General features: G+C 37.0%; 3 protein-coding genes and 1 non-coding gene across 7 annotated transcripts; 1 reads left to right on the forward strand and 3 right to left on the reverse strand.

Annotated features, from left to right (window-relative positions):
• Positions 1–530: 530 nt before the first annotated feature.
• Positions 531–3,510, reverse strand: LOC147535515 (cytochrome b561 and DOMON domain-containing protein At3g61750-like). The gene is made up of 5 exons (XM_086648939.1): positions 3,162–3,510; positions 1,866–2,262; positions 1,360–1,673; positions 976–1,275; positions 531–892 (listed from the first exon to the last, which is right to left on the reverse strand). Exons 1-4 carry the CDS (start codon positions 3,360–3,362, stop codon positions 997–999), a joined length of 1,191 nt encoding a protein of 396 aa, XP_086505065.1. The 5' UTR covers positions 3,363–3,510; the 3' UTR covers positions 531–892; positions 976–996.
• Positions 3,511–5,405: 1,895 nt separating this feature from the next.
• Positions 5,406–5,476, reverse strand: TRNAG-GCC (transfer RNA glycine (anticodon GCC)). The gene has a single exon. It is a non-coding gene; the product is annotated as a tRNA-Gly (tRNA).
• Positions 5,477–5,628: 152 nt separating this feature from the next.
• Positions 5,629–14,168, forward strand: LOC147535517 (dynamin-related protein 5A). 4 transcript variants are annotated; one of them, XM_086645041.1, is made up of 18 exons: positions 5,648–5,862; positions 5,978–6,015; positions 7,011–7,480; positions 8,317–8,380; positions 8,459–8,563; positions 8,912–9,013; positions 9,250–9,300; positions 9,409–9,470; positions 10,436–10,526; positions 10,798–10,862; positions 10,989–11,183; positions 11,281–11,400; positions 11,700–11,770; positions 11,945–12,170; positions 12,614–12,664; positions 12,911–13,139; positions 13,489–13,628; positions 13,713–14,168. In XM_086645041.1, the coding sequence occupies exons 3-18, from the start codon at positions 7,352–7,354 to the stop codon at positions 13,839–13,841; spliced, it is 1,830 nt and encodes a 609-aa protein (XP_086501167.1). In that variant the 5' UTR covers positions 5,648–5,862; positions 5,978–6,015; positions 7,011–7,351; the 3' UTR covers positions 13,842–14,168. The 4 variants fall into 4 exon arrangements, with proteins under 4 accessions (XP_086501166.1, XP_086501167.1, XP_086501168.1 ...); XM_086645042.1 differs by having other exon boundaries at positions 5,691–5,862; positions 7,020–7,480; XM_086645040.1 differs by having other exon boundaries at positions 5,629–6,015.
• Positions 14,169–16,993: 2,825 nt separating this feature from the next.
• LOC147535518 (phosphatidylinositol 4-kinase gamma 4-like) lies at positions 16,994–19,863 on the reverse strand. The gene is made up of 3 exons (XM_086645043.1): positions 19,696–19,863; positions 17,932–19,512; positions 16,994–17,841 (listed from the first exon to the last, which is right to left on the reverse strand). Exons 2-3 carry the CDS (start codon positions 19,315–19,317, stop codon positions 17,464–17,466), a joined length of 1,764 nt encoding a protein of 587 aa, XP_086501169.1. The 5' UTR covers positions 19,318–19,512; positions 19,696–19,863; the 3' UTR covers positions 16,994–17,463.
• Positions 19,864–20,592: the final 729 nt, after the last annotated feature.

Here is a 20,592-nt window from a genome sequence, read left to right on the forward strand (position 1 = left end):
AGAAGATAAATGTTTATAAAGTCAACATAGATTGTAACTGGGTTGAAGAATATCCTCCCAATTATACTTATATATATATATATATATATATATATATATATATATATATATCACTAGTACAGTTCATATTCTAGGAAGGTCAAACTCCTAAAGTTTAGTTATTTGATTTGGTTGAACCCTGTGACACCCCAAGCCTTAGCAATTGTCGATACTGTCCCCGCTTTTACCACCTCACACAGGTATGGTGTTTTGTTCTTGGCGAAGGCTCCACGAGCCCATGGCGAGGCCTTTTCGGCGGGCTCGTGGAGAAACAATCTTGTTCTTTTCTTACTAATGCAGTGTGTTAGGTCTTGTATTTTCAGCAGTTGGGCACTTTACAATGGCAAGGAACTTTGACATCGTCATGTTTGTCAGGATACTTGTTTTGATGTCTCCGTGGGTGGTAGTGCCTATACAAGCTACTAACATTACTATCGATATAGTAGACATGGTCTCATCTCAAATGGTACAATCAAACTTCATGTGAACAATTTTTACACACCTTGAAAACTGTTTTTAGTTGGAATTGGCATCTTCTAATAATCTATAATACATATTTGATCACACAATGGGAAACAGTTACAACATTGTACCACATTTATCAAAATCACAACTTGCCAAAATCAAGAACCCAAATTGCAGAAAACAATCATAATCTCCCTTATCCCTTCTTCGCTCAGACCGGAAACACATTTCTGATGTGTAGAGCTAGGTCTTGCTGAGATATACTACGATGAACTGAATAGAATCATATAAAAACTTGTCTGAGCTTCTTAATAGCCTGTCTGATTTGTATTATCTTCCTCGATTTCATAGCAACTCGGAACTCGGGGAACAGGAATTTATACGGTACCTGAAAAGTCCCGATTGTTCAAATTTGTGTGAAAAAGCAGAAGAAATACGGAATTTGTGTTGAGAAAATAGTAAATATTGTACCTCTTGAGTATTTAGTATCAGTTATCCGATTTGATTTACTTCGATAGATGGATCGTCCTGTTTACTTCTGTGTGCGCCAATACATGATAATGTCTCTAATATGGCACATGTTACATAAGTGATGATCAATACAGGCAGAGATACTCGTGCAAAAGAACAGATTTTATCTTCTCCACAAGATCCAATGATGATATTCACAGTACTCATGAGAAGGACTAGCCTCCCAGCCCAATGATGGAACCAGTTCCAGTATCTACGGATCTTGGAATCCATATCGGGTTTTACAAAGAACGCTAATACCTGACATACTCAATTACAAACCCATTAGTTTAATGGAAAAGAACCAGAAGCAATTTAAACAAGTAAAAGGGATATGTCATCAACCTGAAGAACCGTAAGCACAAATACGAAGATTCCAATGCCTCTATGTGCAGCAAAAGTGGCGTGAACTCTATCATAGAGAACCTTTCCAGACACAACAGCGGCAAGCCCTAAAAGAAATCCCACAAACTGAAGAAGTATATGAAGATAGTACCATTTCAAAACCCAATTACGACAATATCGTGCGACAATTGTTCCAGCCGGAAGGATCACACCCCATCCAATAAGAGCTACCGCTCCATGGCTCTTCTTCATGTTGTCAATATTTTGGGGTTTACTGACAGATGTATTTTGGTGAATAGCATCAGCCTGATAACCTGCAGTTTTATAGTTTGTAAATTCAATGTCTTGACATTCACTTGTTGTGTGTAGGTCTGAAGTAACCAAGACGGAAACTTTCAACTGATAAGCACTCGGCGTCTTCGAAGAATGAAAGTTATAATGCAAGCAAACTAGAAGAAATGAAAATTCTATAAATATTCTGAAGAGACAAATATGAAGAAATAAACCTTGAGAAAAGTCGAACAGAATGGTTGTCCTATCGTCGTGCTTTGGCATTTTTCCGTGGACTGGGGTAGCAAACCCAAATGCTAATAAAATATTTTGCTCAGAGAGTCGATCTTCAATTCTCAACTGATATGCTAAGTAAATATTAGCCCCATAATGAACAACAGCAGGTGGGATATTAGTGAGTTGCAATTCGCCTTTGTCTATAATAACTTGAGATGTCGAGTAACCTCGCAAGTAGTACTGTCTAATAGACGCACGTCCTGTTTTCCTAATCCAACCTACCATGGCACTAGATCCAACCATTGTTCCATCCTTTGAAAATCCCATTCCAACCCATCCATCTGTGTATTCAGCAGATAATATGATTGTGACGACGTTTTCGTCAGTCTGGGAGAACTGCAAAAACCACAAGCCAACACTGATTTTTGAAAATATGTAACCAGTTGCTACATGCTTAAGGTCAGGGTATAAATAAAATCCAATTCCACTTATTTTTATTATGTGTATGCATATACAAGAGGTGTGAGAGAAACCCGTTCCTCTGGAAAAGCGGCTGCTTAATTTGTGAAATTTCAATGGGTAAATTCTGTATCCTCCAAACTCTCAAGAGTTGAAACTCAACAGATTCCGGTTACATGCGTAGCCACTATATAATGTTAAAATTACTGAAAAAATCTGGTCCAATGTGATATGTATTGTGACGAATAACAAGCAAACCAAGAAAAATAACAATGTGATTACATAATACACAAAACGCAAGATGTTTATGTGGTTCGGTTGTTCCACCCCGGAGGCCTCACCATTTACTAAGCTTGAGCTTTCACCTATAGCCCAGGCTCCGGATACTCTCGTGAGCGATGTGGAACTATCACAAATCGACTCCCTGGGGAACAATGTTATTATGAATGAAGAACAGTTATACAGGGTTTCTATAAGGGGTTTTAGTATATGTAACTCGCTAAAACCTTAGTACCCTGCCTCCTCCAATTTTGTCCCCAAAACCGTTATACACAATACCCTTTTACATTGATGACACCCCTTTATAGGACTAAGGCAAACAGAACTAGACGGGTCAGGCCAAAATTCTGGCCTATATGCCTCTCTCTATATAAAGAAAATCGGCAAATGAACCAATGAGAAACTAGAAGAATTCCAATTCTCTTTCTCAAAACGACTTCAAAATTTAGACAGAAGAACCAACAAACGGGATAAAATCCTAAAATACAAACATTAAAAAAAAAAAAAAAAAAAAAGCGAAATCAAGATCTAAGAGTAAGAGGTTATTGGGTAGTTACTCTGAGAATGAAACTATTCCAAACGCGGTAGCAACGCAAACCAGAAGAATAGGAGTAAGGAACAGGAAGAAAAATAGATAAATCTTCATTGCATGACGTATCGTCCTCCATGGCGGCTATAACAAAAAAGATGTTATTTAAGATGAAAATAACAAGAGCATAAAAGAACAAGATGAAGATGGTGGAGTTTGAATCCGCCATAATTGAAAGATTGATACGATTTTGGGCACATTAATTAATTAAAGATTGAGAGATGTATGTTATTTAGGAGGGTTCGAAATGGTTGGAAGGTTTTAGTTACTTGATTTCCAAGTTTCAACCGATTGATTGAAAGATAAGGGTGATGAATGATTATAGTGTCCGACTCAAGGTGGTTGGCAAGGTGGTTGGTATTGGCGTGTTTTTTAAGCTTTCCCGCCAAATATATACACTAACCGTCGCCTTTAGTGTGATGGAAATATTACCTTTCACTTATTTATTTACAGTATTTTTTTTTGGAAAGTGAACTACCAAAGTTTTCAGTTCAACAAAAAAAAAAAACTACCAAAGTTTTCAACAAAAAAAGTCACTACCAAAGTCATTGCTATGGTATTTGATACATCTAATATGTGATAATCACGATAACCGTGGAATTAAATTTTGAAACAAAAGGATCTACAATTCAATTAAACGACTATTGACCTAAAGTCCATTTCACTACATTGTTCATACTTTTAATAACCTAAGTTCAATAAACTATGAATTCCGTCTTCTTTCGAAATCGAACTTGGAGCTTTTATTTCCTTTCCACCACCAATATGTGGCAAATCAACAAATTTGCCCCTTAAGTTAGCGGATGAGATTTCAAAAAAGTCTTAACAATACTTTTCTTAGGGGGGGGTAGTGGAGCAAGACTTTCGCGGACTCTTGAGAGTCCGCGAAAGTCTGAGGCATTCAAATCCAGACATTTGAGAGTCCACGAAAGTCTGAGGCATTCAAATCCAGACATTTGAGAGTCCACGAAAGTCTGAGGCATTCAAATCCAGACATTTGAGAGTCCACGAAAGTCTGAGGCATTCAAATCCAGACATTTGAGAGTCTATGAAAGTCCGAGGCATTCGATTGTAGACAAAATATGTCCCAGACTTTGGTGGACTTCATAGTTTGATGAATTTGTGAAGGATTTGGGACAAATTTGGAAGCCAAAATGTCTTTCAAAAAACAAGAGACATTTGAAGTCCATCATGTGATCAAACAACAATAATAATATTAAAATAATAAATGTCTACCAAATGTCCATCAATGTCCACAAATATTCACAGATGTTTACGAAAGTCGAAAAATATATTTTTGAAATGTTAGTATAAATATATTATTTCATGTGATTAAACAATAATAATAATTTTAAAATAATAAATGTCTACCAAATGTCCATCAATGTCCACAAATATTCACAGATGTCTACGAAAGTCGAAAAATATATTTTTGAAATGTTAGTATAAACATATTATTTCATGTGATTAAACAATAATAATAATATTAAAATAGTAAATGTCTACCAAATGTCCATCAATGTCCACAATATTTACAGATGTCTACGAAAGTCGAAAAATATATTTTTGAAATGTTAGTATAAATATATTATTTCATGTAATTAAAAAATAATAATAATATTAAAATAATAAATATCTACCAAATGTCCATCAATGTCCACAAATATTCACAGATGTTTACGAAAGTCGAAAAATATATTTTTGAAATGTTAGTATTAATATATTATTTCATGTGATTAAATAATAATAATAATAATATTAAAATAATAAATGTCTACCAAATGTCCATCAATGTCCACAAATATTCACAGATGTCTACAAAAGTCGAAAAATATATTTTTGATTAGCACAAATATAATATGCATTACACATTTTGTCAATGGACTCAATATCTTAAAATGTCCCCAGGACATTTTGTCTATGGATCAAATGTCTTAAAATGTCTATAAAGACATTTTGTCTACAAACTCTCAATGTCTTGAAAATGTCTATGAACACATGTTGTCTATAATAACTCATCCGAAATGTCTTGAAATGTCTACGGGACATTTTGTCTATGAAAGTCTGTGAAAGTCCCGCTCCACTACCCCCCTTATATTACTTATGACACCCATTTGGGGAGAACTTCTGAAACAAGGAGCAAGAAAAAGGCTTTCCCCTTTTGGCCAATGACTATACATTTGTAAGAGGCAAAAAAGAAAAAAAAGAGGAATGCACCAGCCGGGAATCGAACCCGGGTCTGTACCGTGGCAGGGTACTATTCTACCACTAGACCACTGGTGCTTCTTGTTGTTAGTTTTTCCAAATGTCTACTGATATTATCATGGGGAATGAGTGACATAAGGAAGTTGAAGCACGATCAATAAGGAAAATAGGAAGAACGGGTCCACTCAATCCAGGATAATTATCTAGTCATTAGCCTAAAAATATGTCTTGTTCTCGCCTCACAAATTTGATAGTATTTGTTTTGGTTGGTACACTTTTCCTTCCAAAAACTCTCCCATTTCAGATGATTAGTATCAAAACATTTTGATAAGAACTCATTCTATCTCTCTAGCCACAATTCTCTGATTAGTTGTTATGGGAAAGCACATTCTCGTTACTTGTGGAGCTTTTGTTATTGGTTTTATTGTTCCTCCTACGAGATTTCACTTATCAAAGTTACAGAGGTTTGATGTTGAATTTGGTTGGTCGATTCTCCAATTCATCTGTGGAGATTTTCATTTTCCGACCAAATGTTACGATGAAAATCTAGATATTATTAATGCATTATTGCTTGTGCAGCATATTGATCTAAGACACAAGCTCTTTGCTTTGACGAGGTAATATATTAATTTTCTTTAGGAGATTGAGATTTGAATGAACTAGAACAATTATAAGGAGGGGAGGCCACTCAGTATTTTATTAAACACTAATTTTATTTTGGCCATTTTGTAACAGAAAAAAAAAAGACACTTTATTCGGGACATAATCATACTTTGCAACCTTTTATGCTTACAAGATGCATCCTCGTTACTGTTGCATGATGGTTTTCCAATTCAACGCCACTCTAAACAAAATTGTCCCTTCTTTTAGAAAGTAATGCAATATTTCATGTCGTTATTAAATTGCTAATGGTAAACTCTATTTAGTTATTTGTAATGGTTTTCTAGCGACTTAATGATAATTCTTGGATCTACCTAATCATGGACGAATTTAACATAACATCATTTTACAACTTAATTAACAATATGTTGTGTATAAAGTGTTAACGATAATTAATTTTATGTTACCATTTAGTTCACAATCTCAACATGAGACCAAAATGAATTTTCCTATGAGCATCTCCAATACAAAATCTACAAAAGCAAAACTCAAATTGTCCTATGTAACATGTCTCAATTGAGTTTGTCTTTCCTAGATGACACTATTGAGCTACTCTACTCAAAAGACATTCATTGATCACCAATTCAATACTCTAAAAGTTCAAAAATTATTTTGGTGTCGTTTCTTATACGAGTAGTTTTGTTTTCCATATTCAGTGGACAATCTTTGTTTGTAAAAGACTAAAATTTCTAAATGACATTCAGAGCACGATAACGGTCTAAGGCCTAACTAAAGTCCAACAACATAAAATCTAAAGTCCGACAAACTTATAATTTTTTTATATATTTAAAATAAACAAAATTCAATAACTATGGATTCGATATGCCTTTGAGAATCGAATCACGTATTTGGAATTTATATGGACCACTTGCACAACCAAGTGTTAGACACGTTTGAGAGTTCCTGTTGTGCACTAGAAGATCTAACACTTGCTCAACCCTTGATGAGTTAGTTTGAACAGGGCCAACAGAGGGAGCCACAGAAATTTGAAAATGTCTAAGAGTGGTGGGTCCAGTCAGTCTCAAGTGCAGAAACACAAGCAAGAGGTCGTCTCTCGTTCAAAACTCCTCTCTCTCTCTCTCTCTCTCTCTCTCTCTCTCTTTAGAAAGGAAAGAAAAGATAGAAAGAAAGAAAGAAAGTTTGTAGGGATCTCTTGGATCTAGGCTCGGGGAGTGGAGGAGAGATCTAATAATCCAACAAAGTAAGCACAGGAAGCAGCCGATCAGTACACGCCCTGCTCTTCCTCGTGTGTTTCTTTTGGGGGTGGATTTGTTTAAGGATTAGGAGGAGGAAATGGATAATTTGATCACTTTGATAAACAAGTTACAGAGGGCTTGTACTGCCCTAGGTGACCATGGAGAAGAGAGCGCATTACCCACTCTATGGGACTCCTTACCCGCCATTGCTGTCGTCGGAGGCCAGGTACTTTTACTCTTTTCATTTCATTTCTAGGGTTTTCATACTACTACTACTACTAGATGATCTATCTGTGGATTTGAACTGATATAGTATAAGTCTACTAATGGGTTAGTTTCTGTTTCTAATTTATGTAATTAGGTCTAGATCTGTTTCAATTTTAATTTGGAATTTCTATTTAGTGGTTCTGGATCTTGACTTTCTAGGGACTGGTTATCAACTTTGAGGAAATATGATCACCTATTTTTGAGGAAAAAACAACATTTTTAGAATACATCTTTTCCTTCTTCTAACTTGTTTGCATCCGCCAACAACTAATTAGCCGGCCAGTTGATTGTGTGCATCAACTATGAAAATTCGGAGGTCACTCGTTAGATTCAGGGTGGAGGTGGAATTCATCATTTATTGACTTGTTTTAAAGAGGAGGTTATAATAAATAAAGGTAGGAATGGGCTTTCATGCTCCTAGAATAGCCTCAAGGGCCTTTTCATGGCGGCCTTTAAGGCCCAAGATGACTTTGATGATGGTATTTTTCAAATTCACGTATTAATTCATGATGTCATATTGAATGTAATGACTCTCAGATTCCATGTCAAAAAAAAATTGTTTTGCTTCCCAAAGTGGTTTAGAATTACTTTCTTTTTTTTTTGGTTTTGGAGTAACGATATATTGGTATATACGAATTACGATTTTTTGGCTTACATAAAATAAATGTGATTCTATTGTGGTACTTATTATGGATAGCTATTTTATCTGTGGTCTCTTTCAAATTTGTTTTTCACTTGGGCAAAGGTTATGTAATTATGTTCTTGGTTTTCTTATATTCTTTGGCGTCTTTTTAGAGCTCTGGAAAATCTTCAGTGTTGGAGAGCGTTGTCGGAAAGGACTTCTTGCCTCGTGGATCTGGTAACTTGAACGAACTATTTCATTATAATTTTTCTACTGAAAAAGTGTTTGGGAGTGATATGATAAGTATGTGTACAGGGATTGTTACTCGGAGGCCACTTGTTTTACAGCTTCAAAAGATCGACGAGGGCAGAGAATATGCAGAATTCCTTCATCTCCCCAGAAAGAGGTTCACTGATTTTGGTAATTATAAGCAAAATTATCCAACCATATATGTTCTGTCTGTTATGCTAGTACCAACTTGTAGTTCAATTTCAGAAGTTTGATCATTTTCCTTTCGTCTCCTGGACTCTTCTGTTTATATTTACATATCTCGTTATAAAGTCGTTGTCTTCATCTCTGTTTCACTATTCAATAGTTGGCTTTACTCTTAGCCATGTGATTTCTATTTAGTCACCTAGTAGTTTCTTAATATTGTGGATTTGATGCAATTTGTACGTCCTATGTAAGCTATTTATAATCCCATTTCTTTCACACTATATAATCTGTTATTTCATCTCACATGGTCATCATTTATGTTATACTGTTTAGCTGCCGTGAGGAAGGAGATATCTGATGAAACTGATCGAGAGACAGGCCGCAGTAAGCAAATATCCAGTGTTCCAATTCACCTCAGTATCTATTCTCCTAATGGTGAGATGGAAATGTGGATAGAATTTTGCATTTGTTCTTGTTGCCGTTTACTTAAATTATGGAATTGCATCAAATTTATATTACACCTAAAATATGATCAATCTGTACACCTTTTCAAACCGTGCTGCATGGATTACATGGTTCTTCGAGTCCTGCTTGAAAACCAACATTAAACCGGAATACGATTTGCTCTTACTGGTGATTGTCTTAGCTTAATATTGGTTTAACCTTTGCAGTCGTGAACTTGACTCTAATTGATCTCCCCGGACTCACGAAAGTAGCTGTTGGTAAGTTTTTGGTGTTTCTTTAACTTGAATTTTGATTTAGTCATTTATTTTGTAATAGTTAAACTTATTTTTGCCTGCGAAACTGACTGATTAACCTCCATTCTGCAGAGGGCCAATCTGATAGCATTGTGGCAGACATCGAAAATATGGTTCGCTCCTATATTGAGAAGGTATTTTTTTTAACAAATCATGAGAACCTCTTTGTACTATTATGCGAAAAAAGGGTTCTAGCTAAAAATATTTATTACTGTTATTTAATATTTGATTATTGTCCCCTAGAACTCTTGTTGTTTAGTAACTTAGGTGACTCGGGGATGAAATTTGAAAATTGCAGCTTTTCTTTATGAGTAAAAACAACGTAATTTGATGACCAGGTTTGAAATTTAAAGCTAGGAAATATGAACCCCAACCATTACAATGTTTTACACATGCGCCAAGGGGGTTCAGGGTTATGACCTGATGTAAATTACTCGGCTGAAGCAAATGATTCAAAATTTTCTCTTCGATGTTAAATAAGTTACACAAAAACCTTTAGTTCATTCTTAAAATAATAAGTCAAAGTATCTTATTTATATTATAGATAATAGAAGCTCTTTGTATAGGTAACTCCATCGGTACTTACTCGGCTGAAGTAAATGATTCAAATTTTTTTCGTAGATGTTTAATATGTTACACAAAAATCTTTTGTTCACTCTTAAACTAATGAGTAAAAAATTTCCAACGGTACTTAATACCAATGTCGCCAAATTCCCACTCCCTTCTTACGTACTGCTTACCTTATTCCCTATACCCTTTTTGGGTGGGTTCGCGATCCAGCACTCCAAAATTAGCGTACCACAATTTTTAATCTTAATTAACCCAAAGTCTTTGTAAAAATCTATAAACTCGACTAGTTGGATAGTTAACGACAAGATCTTTTAAGTAACTATGTAGTTGAATATTGCGTTCCGAAGAAGTATAGCCCTAACATACCCAATACTCACATGGTAGCGTACCGCGTACACCCGGACCACTTACTGGAGCGATCCGCGGACCTGGTAACATTGCACTCCTAAGACCTCAAAGAACTTAAAAGTAGCAACTTTACCATTGGAATGAATATTATTTCATGATCTGCTTTATCTTTTCTATGCAGCCCAACTGTATAATTTTAGCAATTTCTCCTGCCAATCAAGATCTTGCTACCTCTGATGCAATTAAAATCTCCCGTGAGGTAGACCCTAAAGGTAAACTTTTATAACTTATTCGTTTTGGTAAAGTTTTAGATAAGGAACTGTTGCACAATTACTCTCTCAAGTTGAACTTCATTTTTGAGAAGACTCATCTTTTATTTGTCATCAATGGCAGGCATTGACTAATTTATCTGTTGAGTTATTATAATTTAGTTTATTGCTAATCTTCTTGATCCAAAAGAATTTATCACATCTGCATGCTCAATAACTTTGAGCTCTAATCCTCTTCTTTCTTCCGATTGTCATTTGTATTCTCTTTTTCCAGGCGAACGGACAATTGGAGTCTTAACGAAGATCGATCTTATGGATAAGGGTACTGATGCAGTTGATGTAAGTTAATCTTCAACTTACCTAGAGCCTTTCTTTGGATCAAAATACGAACCCTCTCTAATGTTTAAAACATTTTAAGTTATTACTGTTGAGGAGATAATTGTATGTTTATTCTTTGTCTTTCAGATATTGGAAGGCAGACAGATGCGATTGCAATATCCTTGGATTGGAGTTGTTAATCGCTCTCAAGCTGATATTAACAAAAACACTGACATGATTGCTGCTCGCCGTAGAGAAAAGGAATACTTCGCTACTTCACCCGAGTACAGGCATCTTGCTAATAGGATGGGTTCGGAGCATCTAGGAAAGGTGCTTTCAAAGGTAAGCATACAGCTCATTAAGGTGGAGAGCCGAGATAAAATTAGTTAGTTATTTTGTTATTTGTACCATAACTAGAACACAATGGTTATTTTTGCAGCATTTGGAAACTGTAATCAAATCAAGAATCCCAGGCATCCAGTCCCTAATTAATAAAAGTATTGCGGAACTGGAATCAGAATTGAACCGTTACGGGAAGCCTGTTGCTGCTGATGCTGGAGTAAGCCTTTTATCAGAGTTCTTCTTGGAGTTGCTAAGTTATTCATCAAAAATGTCTTGGCTTAGTCTCTATGTGCACTTATGTGCTGATATTCTTTGCCTTCACGATTCTTAAGACCTCATAAAAGTTTCCATTGTCTGACAATGAGTAGCCCACTAATTGTAGAAACACATCCGACAGGGCCAACTTTTACTAATTTTATTTTGGTACGTTCTAGTATGTTATCCACATGAAGTGTTATTGTTCAGGGATGTTTGAAACTTCGAATGGGCTTATGATGATTCTCTTCTCACATACAGGGAAAGTTGTACACTATCATGGAAATCTGCCGCATGTTCGATCAAATATACAGAGAACATCTTGATGGCATGTATGTGTTTCATGCTTGGTTCATCTCTCGTATCTATTGTTGGGAAAGCCTAGTTTTGTTATTTTTTTTCCATTTTACCAGTGTAGTGCTCTGGTTCATGTCTGTAAATATCTGTATGCAAATTTGCTTCTTTTACGAGCTAAGCTTCTAGTCTATGTGCATTTATGTCAACAGACGTCCTGGTGGTGATAAAATCTACAATGTTTTCGATAATCAACTTCCGGCGGCTTTGAAACGGTTGCAGTTTGACAGACAACTTTCAATGGAGAATGTAAGGAAGCTAATTACTGAAGCAGATGGATACCAACCACATCTGATTGCTCCTGAACAAGGGTATCGACGTCTAATTGAGTCCTCGTTAATCACTATTAGAGGTCCTGCAGAGGCAGCTGTCGATGCGGTATGTTACGACAACGAACAAATGCTTCATATTGATATCTATCAATAATCGTATGGTCGTTTCTTTACTTAGTAGACCATATTGTATGCTGGAAATTACTAACAAGGTCACCCCTGAAATAAGCTTCCGCGCCAGCACCTACTTCATCTGCTACTATAGTTTCTTATTCAAATACATATGACAGCAGCCTTCCCCTAAGGTACCGCTTAATGTATATTAAGCGGTAAAAGGTTCTTGTAGAAAGTTACTATCTGTGGAAGTCATTTGCCTGCTGAAAGAAATAGTTTCCGTCCTTTCTCTACTGTAAATCATTTGATGTGGCAATCATATATGTTAGATGTTACAAGTTGTTGACAATAAGTTGATTTTAAAGTATTATACATCATGTTCTTCATCGCCAGAACTGTTTTACTTGAACCTTTCTTGTTTTGGTATTGTTCCAGGTTCACGGTTTACTGAAGGAACTGGTGCACAAGGCCATCAGTGAGACTGCAGTAAGTAGCCAAGCAAAATTAGTTTCTCTTATTTTTCGCTAGACTTGAAATAATACTATGGGGAAATCAGTTTATAGTTTCATACTATTTACGAATTGCAGTTAGGGTTTGAAAAAAAACGTACTTGTGGAGATTTGAAAATTGTTCTACTTTTGAATTGTATGGTTTTTGGATTCTTCTCCTTACAAATTTGAAATGTTTTAATCCATGAATTGTTAAAAACTTCTCTGTTTTTAATGTTTGCAGGAGCTAAAACAGTACCCCACTCTTAGGGGGGAGGTCTCTAACGCAGCTATTGACTCCTTGGACAGAATGAGGGAAGAGAGCAAGAAAGCAACTCTGAAATTAGTTGACATGGAGTCTAGTTATCTTACTGTTGAATTTTTTAGGAAACTTCCTCAAGATGTTGAGAAGGGGGGAAACCCGACACATTCAATTTTCGACCGGTATAATGATACATATCTTCGGCGAATAGGTAACAACCACCACCTATTTCAGTTTGAATGACGCTTATAAATGTATTATGGCCCAACTAGCTTTACTCTATACTTGTCTTCCACATGTAATCGTGATATCATACAACATGGATATTTCTAGTCTTTAGCTTTCAATTAAGGGAGTGTGGTGATTTGAGTGTCTCCCTGACCCGGTGAGTCAGGTTTTAGAAATTAGTCAGAGACGAGAGTACATCTATCTTGACTCAGTTCTAGTGTTATATTCCATTTAGTTTGTATTATCTAAATGTAAATAGTAGGTTACATGTTCAGTTGTACGAGACTAAATTCTAATTGCTAGTTTTTCTTCTTGTACATGAAAATAAACAGGAACAACTGTCTTGTCTTACGTTAATATGGTTTGTGGAAGCTTGCGTAACTCCATTCCGAAGTCTATTGTTTATTGTCAAGTTCGTGAGGCCAAACGTTCACTAATGGACCATTTCTTCACAGAATTGGGAAAGAAAGAGGTATAGATTGATGGATTACCCTTTTGTTGTTCTTTTAGGCTTTTGTGAAACAAACGACAGTAATTTGAGTGTTTGTGATTGCAGCCGAAGCAGTTGTCAGCGTTGTTGAACGAAGACCCAGCAATAATGGAACGACGAGCTGCGCTTTCAAAGAGACTGGAGTTGTACAGAAGTGCACAGGCAGAGATCGATGCAGTTGCCTGGGCAAAGTAGAGAGAGAGAGAGAGAGAAAACCGTTATTCCTTCATCTAGTAGTATGGGTGTGAGATTCTCTTTAGTACTTGGTCTAAATGATATATTATTAGTTGCTATTTTTGTGCCGTTTGTTATATTTACACGTAGAAACATATACATCTTCGATTAAACTCAGTCTGAAGCAGCCCTCTGATCATGCTGATTGTGGTAATTTGATATCTCTCTCTATGTATGTGTGTTTGTGTATGTCATTTACTGCTTAAGAAAATCGAACGAGTAAAAGAGGGACCATTTCAAGCTAGTGATATTACTATTCTGTCTATTTATCAACTCCAATTTCTTCAAGTGCTTGCATGGTAATCTCTCTCTCTAGATTTTCTTCATCATCTCTCTATCTCAATGAAAAAAATTAAAAATTACAGTCAGTAGGTTCTCTCTACTTCCACCATTAACAATGGAGTTTTGAAGGATGAAGTTGAGATCTGTTATAGTGTTGATGATAAAGATGATGATGCGGTCTTGGAATATAAATCCTAAGCAATAGAGATGGCCGGTAGCTTTAGACAGAAAACAGTAATCTCATCCTAAACTAACCAACCCAGTCGGTGTGCCATGACGGGTTGCCTATCTATGATACCAAGTTGGAGCAGAAATGTGAATGATGTCCAACTTGCCAATAATCTTGTGAAAAGCTTCTGCTCAAAGCAGCTCCGTGAGAATGTCTACGAGTTGTTATGAAGTCGTTGTGTATTGAGCGAGAATGAGCTTTGATTTGATTCTTTAACGAACAAAAATGCCAATCTATCTCGATATGTTTCATACGTCCGTGAAAGATAGGTTTGTTGTCAGCAATGTGTAAAGCTGCTCAGTTATCACGATACACCGACGCTGGTGAAGAATGAGTGAGCCAATATACTTAAAGAGGGATTTGAGCCATTGAAACTCGCAAGTAAGACTGGCCAATGCCTAATATGCGGCATCCGCTGATGATCGAGCCACAGTTTGTTGTTTCTTGGATGTCTTAGAGAATGGACTAGAACCAACAGTTGTAAAACATCATGTTGTTGAACGTTTAGTCGACGAACAACCAACCCAACCCGAGTCCCTACAACCAAAGATGAGCATGAAGTTGTTCGTGGAGAGAATTCCTTTACCGATAGATCCTTTAAGATACTAAAGGGCACGATGAGCAACATTGAGATGGATATCGGTTTGGTTATGCATGAATCGGATAAGGTTATTAATGGCATAACAAATATCGGGACGGGTGATCGTTAAATACAGAAGACGAGGAATGAGGCATCGATAAAAGGGCGGATTGGGTAATGGAGTCCCATCAGTGGTATTTAAGCGTTATTTTTGTTCCATCGGGAAAGAGGACACACGTGAAGCCGTGAGACCGGAATCATATAAAATGTCAAGGACATAGTTGCGTTGACATTTGAACATGCCTTGCGAAAGGCGCAAGACTTCAATCCCTAAAAAAATATTGAAGACGACCTAAATCCTTAAGCCGAGAAAAAGTACGGAGAAAGAAGGATTTTAAGGTGGAAATCGTACGAGTATCATTTCTTGTGATGATGATGTCATCAACATAGACAAGTACATAGACACGAATAGATTTGTTGGAATAAGTAAAAAAGAGAATAGTCATACATGGATTAGACAAATCCATGATTAATTCGGACAAAAGAGAATTTCGAGAACCATTGACGTGATGCATGTTTCAGACAATAATTGGATTTATTTAATTTACAAACACAGGACTCCCCCTTGGTAGAAAAAATAGGTGGAAATTCATGAAGACTTGCTCATCGAGATCGCCTTGTAAAAAGAAATTATTAACATCAAGTTGATGTAAAGGTCATCCTTTGATAGCTGCAATAGAGAGAAGAACCTGAACATTTACGAGTTTAACGACTGGGCGAAGGGTAGTTGAGACCTTCGCTTTGGTTGTACCCCTTAGCAACGAGACGACCTATGTAACGTTCAATTGTTTCATCAGATCGAATTTGATTTTGTAAACCTTCTTACAACCAATAAGGCGTTTACCGGGGGTAGATTCGTAAGAGTGCAAGGCGTTTGATTTCTTTAGACATAGATTCACGCCAATGCAAAGAGGCCATATCTTGTTTGAAAGATGTTGGTTTAGTAGTTGATACGACGGGTGCTAAGAAAATCTTATGTGAAGGAGAAAAAGAATCGACAGAGAGATAATTAGTGATGGGTGAGAAACCGATGTGGAAGACTATGAAAAAGGAAGAATGCTGATAACAATCGTAATCAACGAATCGAGCCCGTGGGCGGCAAGCTCAGGTTTGCCGACCCGAAACTGTAACGGGTGGTGACGGAAGCGGGATCATTTAATAAAGTGGGGGTGTCGTCACCAAAAGAGCCGGCATGGTCTAACAGTGGAGCAGGCGATGGAGGTATACCCATAACGGGAAGATCGACGATTAAGAATCTGGAGCGGCCAAAGTAGGGGTGTTCTCAATGGGCGGAACAACCGGGCGGGCCTGATCGAAATCATAAGCGCCTATAGCTGGATTATAAGAGGATGTTAGCTCTATCGATAGGTGTGCCGGAGAAGAGTCTCCATGACCAGACAAAGTCGGTGAGGAATAATAGAATGAGACATCATGGAGAAGGGTGGTGGATGATGAGAAACAAAAGTTCCATGTTAACTAGGTTATAACATAGCACCTTGTCCATTACAAAAAAATAGGGCCAGTAGGGACGGACGAAACCGTCCCTAATAGCTTGGGGACGGTTTGAATCTGTCCCTGAAAGTTGCGTCCCGAATAATATTTGGGACGATGTGGGGCGGATAGCATCTGTCCCAAAGCTTTTTTGGGTACATTTGGCGCCTAGATTGGCTAGGTGGAGAAGCCAGAGGTGGTTCAGAGTAGACCCACGTCAAAAAAGAACTTCGTTTCATGTGGAACTAAACCAATAGGTCGGACTGATGCCTAGATGCAAGACAATATGGTTAGTACAGAGACAAGTATTACATAAGAGGGAGAACTGAGAGAAAGAGAACATTTAGCTAGAATAGGGGATGGAATAGGGCCGGGCTCGGGTACCAGTGGGTACCTAAGGTCCCTGACCAGGCGTTCTGGGTTCCATATTTCGAAAGACAAAAATATTCAACAAATAAGAACACAGAAGACTTGAGGTAGAAATCTAAACCAACTGAATGTATTTAACATGAAGCCTAATAGATACATACCAACTAAAATTAGGTCATAATAGGGTTCTTGTCTTCACTCTTCAAATCCCATTGAAGGGAAGTATATAGCTCATACCAACATTAACAAACAAACAACTTCACAAGCACACACACCATCTCAAGCTCCTTTCCGGATAACTAAAGATTCTATCAACTAAAAAGAAGCAAGTCGCACACAGTTTCAGTTGTAACCAACCATCAAGAGTGGTGACTGACTGGGTTGCAATCTCCACGCAAACTACATCAAACTGTCCATCCGATGATGAACCCATTGTTCATATGTACTTTAGGATATGCATATTATCATCTATACATACATATATAATATATATATATATATATATATATATATATATATATATATATATATATATATATATATATATATATATACCTCATACGTGTCAGCTCTTATGCTTTGAGCTCATTGAGGCAACGATCCATAATCTGAGAGACCGATTCAAGGAATGTAGCTTCACTTGTGCCAGGGAGAACAGAATCCTGTGCTTCACAGATTATCTCCTCAATCATGGATTCTTTCTTCAGGGTTTCTCTGCACATGATTCTTCCAATGGTGAATGGAGTAAATCCTCTCTCCACACCTTTCTTCAGAAGCATGGTGGAGATGCGAAGAGTACGAGCAATCTTAATTGGGACTTTCCATCCGTGAAACTTCAGAAGAGCAAGATCTTCTTCAGCATCTAGTGACCTTATGTAATCTATAATCTCTGAAGAGTAAGGTTGCTTCGCTTGGGGCCAGTAAAGCCAGTCAAATGTGCAATCCTCAAACTGCAGTTAAATAAATCGCAAGGTAATTACGGAATGAAGTACTAACAAAAATGATAATAACAAGCATCATACGGGACAAGTATAACATACATTTTCAGGCAAGCAGTACCCATGATCGATTGGGATCAGAACAGTTCGACCTTCATCCTCTTCTTTGCGTATGAGAATATTACCCGCATGTCGATCAGCATTTGCCAACCGTATATCTAGCACAGAGATCTTATGCACCTCCTCCACAGGAAATGAAGCAGGACCCACATCCTCACAACTCCCACTGTTGTTCATGAACATCTGCAACGATCCAATCTTACTGTTCTTAGCTGCATACTCATAGCCCTTTGGATGATTAAAACCTTTGTGCAGGCATCTAACCATTGTTGTTGGTGGGACCCCAGCAAAACCTGGTTCATTACTTGATAATGCTCGACGGCCACCCCTTGGGTGATCGAGAATGTATGCTGCAACTTCCCTAAATGCACCTTCCCCAACTACTGTTCCTCTCTTTAGCCCTTCACCGTCTAATGACAAGGGTAGCCCCTGAGGGTTATTCACAGCCATAGGCTCCTCGTCAATCGGTTTAAACACAGCTATATACTTATGACCTGAGGGATCCTGCATGAAATAAGCTCCTCCAGAACCTTCAGACGATCTAATTGGTTGTCTCCCTCTTTCTAAACCAGAAAATGTAGAACTAATCATATCCTTAATCACAGAAGATAGTTTGATCTTCGGATTAACAGTTACAGGGTCCAAACAGAAATCTCTATCAGGAAGTTTTCTATCCACAACTTTAGGCTCAACACTGTTACTCTTCTGGTGGCTTCCCCTGTCTTCTACAACTACTTCATCTTCTTCCTTTTTCTCATCTGATGCAACTATTGACAGCTCAAAATTTTTGTCAATAGGTTTAGCCCTAACTTTTGCAGTTTTTCGAACAAACAAGTGAACCACAGCATCATTGTTCTTAGAGATGTGATCAATTAGTAACTGATCATCCAGCTTCTCTCCATCACAAACCAATTCTTGATCCTTGATATCGACAAAACCTTTCCCTTCTTTTGCAATCTGTTGCTTCACATAACCTACATTCTTACTCTTCTCAACATGAAACTCGAATTCCTTCCCACAAACAGTTCTAACAGTAATAAACTGAAGATCGGAAAGCCGAAGGACTAAGTGAAGCACATTCCCATCTGTGACTCCATAGTCCCGAACAAGGGTATTGTTCCGAGCAAGCTCCCGGCCTTCGTAAACTAGCTTCTGCTTCCTCACAACAAAACCTTTACATGTTTGGATCCTTAATTTCACCGAGGCGACTGAATCAGAGTCAGAGACGAGCATCGGAATCACAGAACCCCCGACGGTGAGGTAGATAAGGATTGGTTGATTTGAAGAAGAACCTGGTGAACCATGGGTATCACCAGGGTAGAACACAGGTTCTTGACGAATTCTAAGAGTGGCACCAGCAGAAGACATTTTTCTTGGGATAAAAACAGAAATCCTGGATCCTAACTAGAAGAAGCTTCAAAATTTTGAAACCCTAAACTAATAACTTCATTTTATACCACAACTTGAAACCTAAATATTTTAGTCCTAAACTCGAGAACACATCCAAATTCGGAAAATGCCCTCAATTATTGAAGCGCAGATCTCCTTCCCGGAAAGGAATTTCTGCAAAAGTAACCCAAACCCTAAAGTAAGAAATGGGTATCCTCTGATAATAATTAAAGTTCTATAAGCTTCAATTGAAAACCTACCTTTAATCAAGAGTACTGTTACAGATAGAATGTTAAGATGAAAATACAAGTGAAGGAGGAAATTGGGAGAGTAATGAGGAAGAGAGAGAATTCTTACCAGAAGAGAAGAGGAGAGAGAAAGAGCTAAGAACCGAAGAAGAAGAAGGAGAGATCAGTTGATTGACAAGGAAATTAAACTGACTAATTTTACTTCTTCTTTTCTCTGAATTTTTTTCCCCTACTTTTTTTCTCTCTCTGAAGAAATAGAAATGAAAGAGAAAAGAAGAGTGTTAAAGTAAACGTTGGCCTATATTTATAGACAAATTATTTCCATTTACGACCCTCATAATTTTTATTTTGTTGCAAAGACCCTCATACTTAACTTTTCACTAACAGAGGTGGATTAACATCTTCATATTTTTATAATGTAACTTTACTATTTTATAATATAACTTTTCCAGTGATACTTAACGTACCCGCTATATGTCTACTACCTCTTAGTGCAGTGGTCGGACAATCACTTCGCAATACGGAGGTCCTAGGTTTGATCTCGTAGAAGCGCAAATCCAGAATTTATTGAATTCAATATAAATAAAGTATTTTTTTTTTTTTGAAAGCACTAAAGTAATTTAGTTAGACTTTTAAGATGACCTTAAAAGGAATTAAATCAGACGGTTATAGTGCTTATTCAATTCATGAATCATGATGTACCTTTTCATGAATCATGATGTACCTTTTCATGATGTATCAATATCATGTAATGACTACCGTAGTTGATTTTTAAAAATCAACCGAATTCGTTATATATGACACCGTTTCGTTTTTGTGAAACAAATAATTTTATTTCATCTGTAAATACTAACATACTATGAAGATGTGCCTCAAAGACTGTGGCTTTAGGGGAATGTGTTAAGACAAATTTTCTTCGTATTAATTTAGAGTGCACTTGATAAATAAAAGAAACTGAATAGCGAAACTGAATAACGAAACTGATATGAATTTATTTTGTATATTT

The sequence above is a fragment of the Eschscholzia californica genome, unplaced genomic scaffold (assembly GCF_041429995.1).
Source record: "Eschscholzia californica isolate CP2 unplaced genomic scaffold, dmEscCali1.0.p SCAF_6, whole genome shotgun sequence".
Classification (NCBI taxonomy): domain Eukaryota; kingdom Viridiplantae; phylum Streptophyta; class Magnoliopsida; order Ranunculales; family Papaveraceae; genus Eschscholzia; species Eschscholzia californica.